Here is a 9,659-nt window from a genome sequence, read left to right as displayed (position 1 = left end):
GCAAATGTTGGGCAGGATCCCAGGGATCACTCTGCCGCTCTTGTTCAAAATAGTGGCATGGGACCTTTTATGCCCACCTGAAAGGGCCACCGTTTAATGTCTCATTTGAAAGATGGTGCCTCCGGCAGTGCAGCGCTCCCTCTGTACTGAACCAGAGCGTCGGCCTCGATATTCTTTTGTGCTCAAGCCCTAGAGTGGGACTTGAACCCAGAACCTTGCACTCAGAGGTGACGATGCTACCAAACTGGCACAAAATCTCCCTTACCAAATAACGGAGGAGAAATAGGACATTGGGTGAGGGAGGCAAATCATCTGACATCATACCATGGCTGCTGATGGAATTTAAATTCAACAATTAAATCAGGAACGTAAAGCTGGTCTCAGTAACGGTGACTGTGATTGTTGTAAAAACCCATCTTGTTCACTAATGCCCTTTGGGAGGGAATCTGCCACCCTTACCCGGTCTGGCCTACATGTGACTCCAGACCCACAGCAATGTGGTTGACTCCTAACTGCCCTCTGAAATAGCCTTGCAAGGCACTCAGTTCAAGGGCAATTAGGGATGGGCATCAAATGTTGGCTTTGCCAGAGACACCCACATCTCATGAAAGAATAAATGAAAAAGAATATTTCCTGGTCACTGTACCACACACCCCATATCCAGACCTCTTCAAGCCGACAGTGCTGAATATGCGATGGAGCACACTTCGGCTGACTGTCGTGATTTTGCCTGTTTTGCATCCCATGTTCCGCTCTGAGTGATCTTCCTCATCAAAGAATGCAAAGGAGATGGAAGTGGAATGCTTTCCGTTTTACAACCCAACTCCGCACAGGGGAAATTTTCGGAGGGGTTTTTAACTTGTGGTGAATGCTTCTGACAGAAAAGTCCCTGTCAGCCACCAGAGGCTTTCAATTGCTTTGGGTGAAAGTGTTTCCCTAACAAAACCACTTTAATTACCTCATGTCCTGCCGGGGCACCAAGGGAGCTTTGGGTTTTACAGACGAGTGCAGGCCGATCTGGGCAGAAGTTAACCCTTGTCCTCGAAAGGGTCATGGAGTGTCAGGGAATGGGCCTGAAATCTTCAGCTGAAAATCTAGTATCTTGTCCAGCGCCTCCAGTACTGCTGCATTGGCAAGGGGGTGCTTTCCTCTGGATGAGAGGTTAAACTGAAGCTTTGTCAGACCTCTCAGCTGGATGTAAAGATCCACAGTCACATTTTCACTGTCGCTCGGCCAAAATCTTGGAACTCTCTCCCAAACAGCACTGTGGATGTACCTACACCACATGGACTGCAGCGGTTCAAGAGGGCAGCTCACCACCACCTTCTCAAGGGCAGCTAGGGTTGAGCAATAAATGCTGGCCTAGTCAGCGAAGTCCACATCCTTTGGATGAATAAAAGATAAAATGAACTTACAAAACTAGCTCGAAGAAAAACAGGGGAATTCTCCCCGCTGTTTGCAATATTTTTCCCCTCAAATGACTGCACTAGGTTCCTGTTGACTCCCATTTTCTCATTGCTGTTTGTGGGATCTTGCTGTGCACACATTGGCTGCTGTGTTTCCTTCGTTACAACAGTGACGACATTTCAAAAGGATCCATCGGCTGTAAAGGGCTTGGCCCAAATCCCTGGAGAGGAAATTGAAATCCCTAAGCGCTGATTCAGAGGTTACTTACTGAGTGCAGACTGAGGGGTGAACCATCCCAGACCAGTTTTGACTCTGTGTGTCGTTGAGTCTGCTGTTCTGACATTAGGTTGACCGTGCGTTTGTATCTTTCTTTTACAGTGTCACATCTTGGTACAGAATCTGTTCACTTGACGTTTGAGGGGAGCGGGCTGAGTCGGGAGAAACCGGTAGCTCACCTTACGGGTATGCAACCCCTTCTCTTTAACAATGGTCCCATAGCCAGTGACACAAGGTGCCAACTTCGCTGTTCCTCCCCCTCTTGCTCACTGCTGCCTGTCAGTGGGGCTGTTGACTTAAGATTCTTGGCTAACAGTGAACCACACCCAGAATATGGGTTTAGGGGAGGCGATGGCGTAATGGTAATGTCGCTGGACTAGTAATCCAGGTACCCAGGGTAAGGCTCTGGTGACCCAGGTTTGAACCCCACCATGGACAGATGGTGGAATATGAATTCAATAAATATGTGGAATTAAAGGTCTAACGATGACCATGAGACCATTGTTGATTGTTGTAAAAACCCATCTGGTTCACTCATGTCCTTTAGGGAAGGAAACCTGCTGTCCTTACCTGCTCTGGCCTACATGTGACTCCAGACCCACAGCAATGTGGTTGGCTCTTAAAAATGCTATCTGAACAAGGGCAGTTAGGGATGGGCAATAAATGCTGGCCAGCAACGTCCACACCCCGTGAACAAATAGAAATAAATAAATAAATTCTGTGGCTACAAGAGCAGGTCAGGGGCTAGCAGTGAGTAATTCACTTCCTGACTCCCCAAGTCCTGTCCACCATCTACAAGGTACAAGTCAGGGGTGTGATGGAATACACCCGACTTGCCTGGGTGAGTGCAGCTCCTACAATATTCAAGAAGCTCGACACCAAATATTAACTGTGTTTTGGTTTTAGTGTACAAGGTAAGGAGGGAGCAAAATTCTTAAATTGCATCCAGGAGAACTTTTTTAGCCATTGCGTAGAAAGCCCAGCAAGGGAGGGGGCAGTTCTGGACCTAATATTCGGAAATGAGCCCGGGCAGGTGGAAGACATATCAGTAGGGGAGCATTTTGGAGATAGTGACTATAACTCAATTAGATTTAGGTTAGTTATGGAAAGGTATAAGGTTGGGCCAGGAATAAAAGTTCTAAACTGGGGAAAGGCTAATTTTACTAAGATGAGATACGATTTGGCCCAAGTGGAATGGGAGCAGCTACTTGCAGATAAAACTGTATCAGAGCAGTGGGAGGCATTCAAGGAGATAACAGCGAGAGTACAGGGCAAATATCTTCCCGTAAAGACAAAGGGGGGGAACCAAGTCCAGAGGAACCTGGATGTCATGGGACAAAAAGTTTAGGATTAAGAAAAAAAGAGAAGCTTATGGCAGATACAGAGGGTCCAATATGGCAGAGTCCCTAGAGGAGTATAAAAAGTGCAGGGGGGAGCTTAAGAAGGAAATTAGGAAAGCTAAGAGAGTGCATGAGGAAGGATTGGTGGGTAGAATAAAGGAAACCCCAAAGGAGTTTTTTTTTAATATATAAAGAGCAAGAGAATAACCAGGGAAAGAGTAGGGCCAATTAGGGACCATAGAGATAATCTGTATGTGGACCCAACAGATATGGGTGCAGTCCTCAATGAATACTTGGCTTCGGTCTTCCAAATGGAAAAGGACGACGCAGGTATAGACATCAGGGTGGAGGACAGTGAAATAGTAAGGAAATTAACATAGAGTGAGAGGAGGTACTAGCAGGTTTAGCAGCCTTAAAAGTGGACAAATCCGCAGGATGAGATGTATCCCAGGTGTTGAGGGAAGCAAGGGAAGAAATATCAGGAGCCCGAGCAATAATTATCAAAACCTACCTGGCCACAGGTGAGGTGCCAGAGGACTGGAGGACTTCTAAGATTGTCCCATTATTTAAAAAAATGAAGGAAGAGATAGACCAGGAAATTACAGGCCAGCCAGTCTAACCTCGGTGATGGGGAAGTTATTAGAAAGAATTCTGAGGGACAGAATATATCTGCACTTGGAGAGACATGGATTAATCAAGGATAGTCAGCATGGATTTGTTAAGGGAAGGTCATGTTTTGCAAATTTGATCGAATTTTTTGAGGAGATAACCAGGAGCTTTGATGAGGGTAAAAGCAAAAAACTGTGGATGCTGGAAATCCAAAACAAAAACAAAAATACCTGGAAAAACTCAGCAGGTCTGGCAGCATCTGCAGAGAGGAACACAGTTAACGTTTCGAGTCTGAATGACCCTTCAACAGAACTAAGTAAAGATAGAAAAGACTTTTCTATTATTTAGTAAGTTCTGTTGAAGAGTCATACGGACTCAAAAACGTTAACTGTGTTCCTCTCCGTAGATGCTGTCAGACCTGCTGAGTTTTTCCAGATATTTTTGTTTTTGTGTTGATGAGGGTAATGCTTTTGATGTGGTCTACATGGACTTTAGCAAGGCTTTTGATAAGGTCCCTCACTGCAGACTGGTCAAGAAAGTAAGAGCCCATAGGATCCAAGACAAAGTGGCACATTGGATCCAAAATTGGCTGAGAGGCAGGAAGCAGAGGGTGATGGTGGAGGGATGTTTCTGTGACTGGAAGTCTGTTTCCATTGGGGTTCTACAGGGCTCGGTGCTGGGGACCTTGCAGTTTGTTGTGTACATAAATGATTTGAACTTAAATATAGGAGGTATGATCAAGAAGTTTGTGGATGCCACGAACATTGGTAGGTTGTTAGATAGTGAGGAGGATAGCCGTAAACTACAGGAGGATATCAATGGACTGGTCAGGTGGGCAGAGCAGTGGCAAATGGAATTCAATTGGAAAAGTGTGAGGTAATGCACTTGGGGAGGGCTAACAAGCCAAGGGATTACACTGTGAATGGTAGGACCTTGGAAAGTACTGAAGATCAGAGGGACCTTGGTGTGCATATCCACAGATCCCTGAAAGTAGCAGGGTGCGTAGATAAGGTGGTTAAGAAGGCATATGGGATACTTCCCTTTATTAGCCGAGGCATAGAATACAAGAGCAAGGAGGTTATGCTGGAACTGTATAAAATGCTGAGTAGGCCACAACTGGAGTACTGCATGCAGTTCAGGTCACATTTTATAGGAAGGATGTGATTGCACTGGAGAGGGTGCAGAGGAGATTTACCAGGATTCTGCCAGGGCTGGAGGATCTGAGCTATGAGGAAAGATTCGATAAGCTGGGGTTGTTTTCCTTCGAGCAACGAAGTTTGAGAGGGGACCTGATAGAGGTGTAAGAGATTTTGAGGGACATAGATAGGGTAGATAGGAAGGCACTTTTCCCTTTAGTAGAGGGGTCAATAACCAGGGGACATAGATTTAAGGTAAGAGGTAGAATGCTAACAGGGTAATTGTGGAGAAATATTTTCACCCAGAGTGTGGTGGGAGTCTGGAACTCACTACCTGAAAGGGTGGTTGAGTCAAAAACTCTGGTGTAAATTAAGAAGTATTTAGATATTCACTTGTGTTGCCATAACCTCCAAGTTTAAGGTCCAAACACTGGAAATGGGATTATGAGTCTATGAGTCTACCATCCAAGAGAAAGCAGCCTGCTTGATTGGCACCCCACCCACAAACATTCACTCCCTCTACCACCGACGCACAGTAGAAACAGTGTGTACCATCTACAAGATGCACTGCAGGAATTCACCAAGGCTCCTTCGACAGCACCTTCCAAACCCACGACCGCTACCATCTAGAAGGACAAGGGCAATAGACATATGGGAACACCACCACCTGGAAGTTCCCCTTCAAGCCACTCACCATCCTGACTTGGAAATATATCACCATTCCATCACTGTCTTTGGGTCAAAATCCTGGAACTCCCTCCCTAAGAGCCTTTGGATGTACCTAAACCACATGGACTGCAGCGGTTCAAGAAGGCAGCTCCCCACCACCTTCTCAAGGGCAATTAGGGATGTGCAATGAACGCTGGCTTTGCCAGAAATGCCCACATCCCATGAATGAGTAAAAAGAAAAATCACGGAATCGCACAATTGTTACAGCTTCAAATGAGATCATTTAGCCCAGCATGTCTGCACCAGCTCAACTCAGGAGCAACTTACCTAGCGCCTTTCTCCCAACTTCTCCCCATAACTCATTACATTCCTTTCAGATAACAGTCCAATTCCCTCTTGAAAGCTTCGTTTGACCCTATCTCCACCACACTCTCAGAAAGTGCATTCCAGATCCTAAACACTCGATTGACCCTGTGTCCACCACACTCTCAGACAGTGCGTTCCAGATCCTAGCCACTCGATTGACCCTGTCTCCAACACACTCTTAGGAAGCGCATTCCAGATCATAACAAGTTGATTGACCCTGTCTCCAACACACTCTCAGACAGTGCATTCCAGATCCTAACCACTCGATTGACCCTGCCTCCACCACACTCTCAGACGGTGCATTCCAGATCCTAACCACACAATTGACCCTGTCTCCACCACACTCTCAGGAAGTGCATTCCAGATCCTAACCACTCGATTGCCCCTGTCTCCACCACATTCTCAAACAGTGCAATCCAGATCATAACCACTCGATTGACCCTGTCTCCACCACACTCTCAGACAGTGCAATCCAGATCATAACCACTCGATTGACCCTGTCTCCACCACATTTCAGACAGTGCATTCCAGATCCTAACCACTCGATTGACCCTGTCTCCACCACACTCTCAGAAAGTGCATTCCAGATCCTAACCACTCGATTGACCCTGTCTCCACCACACTCTCAGAAAGTGCATTCCAGATCCTAACCACTCGATTGACCCTGTCTCCATCAAACTCTCAAGCAAAGCATTCCATCTCGTAACCACTCGATTGACACTGTCTCCACCACACTCTCAGGAAGTGCATTCCAGATTCTAAGCACTCAATTGACCCTGTCTCCAGCACACTCTCAGATAGTGCATTGCAGATCCTAACCACTCGATTGAACCTGTCTCCAGCACACTTCAGACAGTGCATTCCAGATGCTAACCACTCGATTGACCCTGTCTCCACCATATTTCAGATAGTGCATTCCAGACCCAAACCACTCGAGTGACCCTGCCTCCACCACACTCTCAGACAGTGCATTCCAGACCCAAACCACTCGAGTGACCCTGTCTCCACCACACTCTCAGATAGTGCATTGCAGATCCTAACCACTTGATTGAACCTGTCTCCAGCACACTTCAGACAGTGCATTCCAGATCCTAACCACTCTATTGACCCTGTCTCCACCACATTTCAGACAGTGCATTCCAGACCCAAACCACTCGAGTGACCCTGTCTCCACCACACTCTCAGATAGTGCATTGCAGATCCTAACCACTTGATTGAACCTGTCTCCAGCACACTTCAGACAGTGCACTCCAGATCCTAACCACTCTATTGACCCTGTCTCCACCACATTTCAGACAGTGCATTCCAGACCCAAACCACTCGAGTGACCCTGTCTCTATCGCACTCTCAGACAGTGCATTCCAGATCCTAACCACTCGATTGACCCTGTCTCCACCAAACTATCAGGAAGTGCATTCCAGATCCTAAGCACTCAATTGACCCTGTCTCCACCACACTCTCAGACAGTGCATTCCAGATCCTAACCACTCGAGTGAACCTGTCTCCATCACACTCCCAGACAGTGCATTCCAGATCCTAACCATTCGACTGAACCTGTCTCCAGCACGTTTCAGAGAGTGCATTCCAGATCCTAACCATTAGATTGACCCTGCCTACACCACACTCTCAGACAGTGCATTCCAGATCCTAACCACTCAATTGACCCTGTCTCCACCACACTCTCTGACAGTGCATTCCAGATCCTAACCACTCGAGTGACCCTGTCTCCAGCACACTCTCAGACAGTGCATTCCAGACCCAAACCACTCGAGTGACCCTGTTTCCACCACACTCTCAGACAGTGCATTCCAGACCCAAACCACTCGAGTGACCCTGTCTCCACCACACTCTCAGACAGTGCATTCCAGATCCTAACCACTCGATTGACCCTGTCTCCACCAAACTATCAGGAAGTGCATTCCAGGTCCTAAGCACTCAATTGACCCTGTCTCTACCACACTCTCAGACAGTGCATTCCAGATCCTAACCACTCGAGTGAACCTGTCTCCATCACACTTCAGACAGTGCATTCCAGATCCTAACCACTCGAGTGACCCTGTCTCCACCACACTCTCAGATAGTGCATTGCAGATCCTAACCACTTGATTGAACCTGTCTCCAGCACACTTCAGACAGTGCATTCCAGATCCTAACCACTCTATTGACCCTGTCTCCACCACATTTCAGACAGTGCATTCCAGACCCAAACCACTCGAGTGACCCTGTCTCTATCGCACTCTCAGACAGTGCATTCCAGATCCTAACCACTCGATTGACCCTGTCTCCACCAAACTATCAGGAAGTGCATTCCAGATCCTAAGCACTCAATTGACCCTGTCTCCACCACACTCTCAGACAGTGCATTCCAGATCCTAACCACTCGAGTGAACCTGTCTCCATCACACTCTCAGACAGTGCATTCCAGATCCTAACCATTCGACTGAACCTGTCTCCAGCACGTTTCAGAGAGTGCATTCCAGATCCTAACCATTAGATTGACCCTGCCTACACCACACTCTCAGACAGTGCATTCCAGATCCTAACCACTCAATTGACCCTGTCTCCACCACACTCTCTGACAGTGCATTCCAGATCCTAACCACTCGAGTGACCCTGTCTCCAGCACACTCTCAGACAGTGCATTCCAGACCCAAACCACTCGAGTGACCCTGTTTCCACCACACTCTCAGACAGTGCATTCCAGACCCAAACCACTCGAGTGACCCTGTCTCCACCACACTCTCAGACAGTGCATTCCAGATCCTAACCACTCGATTGACCCTGTCTCCACCAAACTATCAGGAAGTGCATTCCAGATCCTAAGCACTCAATTGACCCTGTCTCCACCACACTCTCAGACAGTGCATTCCAGATCCTAACCACTCGAGTGAACCTGTCTCCATCACACTCTCAGACAGTGCATTCCAGATCCTAACCATTCGACTGAACCTGTCTCCAGCACATTTCAGAGAGTGCATTCCAGATCCTAACCATTAGATTGACCCTGCCTACACCACACTCTCAGACAGTGCATTCCAGATCCTAACCACTCGATTGACCCTGTCTCCTCCACACTCTCAGACAGTGTATTCGAAACCCTAACCACTCAATTACCCTGTCTCTACCACACTCTCAGGAAGTGCATTCCAGATCCTAAACACTCGATTGCCCCTGTCTCCATCACACCTCAGACAGTGCATTCCAGATCCTAACCACTCGATTGAACCTGTCTCCAGCACACATCAGACAGTGCATTCCAGATCCTAACCACTAGATTGACCCTGTCTCCACCACACACTCAGACAGTGCATTCCAGATCCTAACCACTCGATTGAAACTAACTCCATAACCTCTCAGACAATGCATTCCAGATCATAACCACTCGATTGCCCCTGTCTCCACCACACTCTCTGACAGTGCATTCCAGAACCTAACCACTAGATTGCCGCTGTCTCCACCACACTCTCAGACAGGGCATTCCAGATCCTAACCACTCGAGTGACCCTGTCTCCACCACACTCTCAGACAGTGCATTCCAGATCCTAACCACTCGATTGACCCTGTCTCCAGCACACATCATACAGTGCATTCCAGATCCTAACCACTCGATTGACCCTGCCTCCACCACACTCTCAGACAGTGTATTCCAGATCCTAACCACTCGATTGACCCTGACTCCATAACCTCTCAGACAGTGCATTCCAGATCCTAAACACTCGAATGACCCTGACTCAATAACATCTCAGACAGTGCATTCCAGATCCTAACCACTCGATTGCCCCTGTCTCCACCACATTCTCAGACAGTGTATTCCAGATCCTAACCACACGATTGACCCTGTCTCCATCAAACTCTC

At 47.5% G+C, this 9,659-nt stretch overlaps 1 protein-coding gene across 1 annotated transcript in view; it reads left to right on the top strand.

Annotated features, from left to right (window-relative positions):
• LOC121291734 (tumor necrosis factor ligand superfamily member 15-like) overlaps positions 1-9,659 on the top strand; it is a 32,760-nt gene that overhangs the window by 8,216 nt on the left and 14,885 nt on the right. The window contains exon 3 of the mRNA XM_041213239.1: positions 1,786-1,869. Coding sequence (XP_041069173.1) covers positions 1,786-1,869 — 84 coding nt within the window. The remainder of the gene's footprint in view (positions 1-1,785; positions 1,870-9,659) is intronic.

This window comes from Carcharodon carcharias, chromosome 19 (assembly GCF_017639515.1).
Source record: "Carcharodon carcharias isolate sCarCar2 chromosome 19, sCarCar2.pri, whole genome shotgun sequence".
NCBI lineage: Eukaryota > Metazoa > Chordata > Chondrichthyes > Lamniformes > Lamnidae > Carcharodon > Carcharodon carcharias.
The sequence above is the reverse complement of the archived record's forward strand: the minus strand, read 5'-3'. Positions and strand labels throughout refer to the sequence as shown.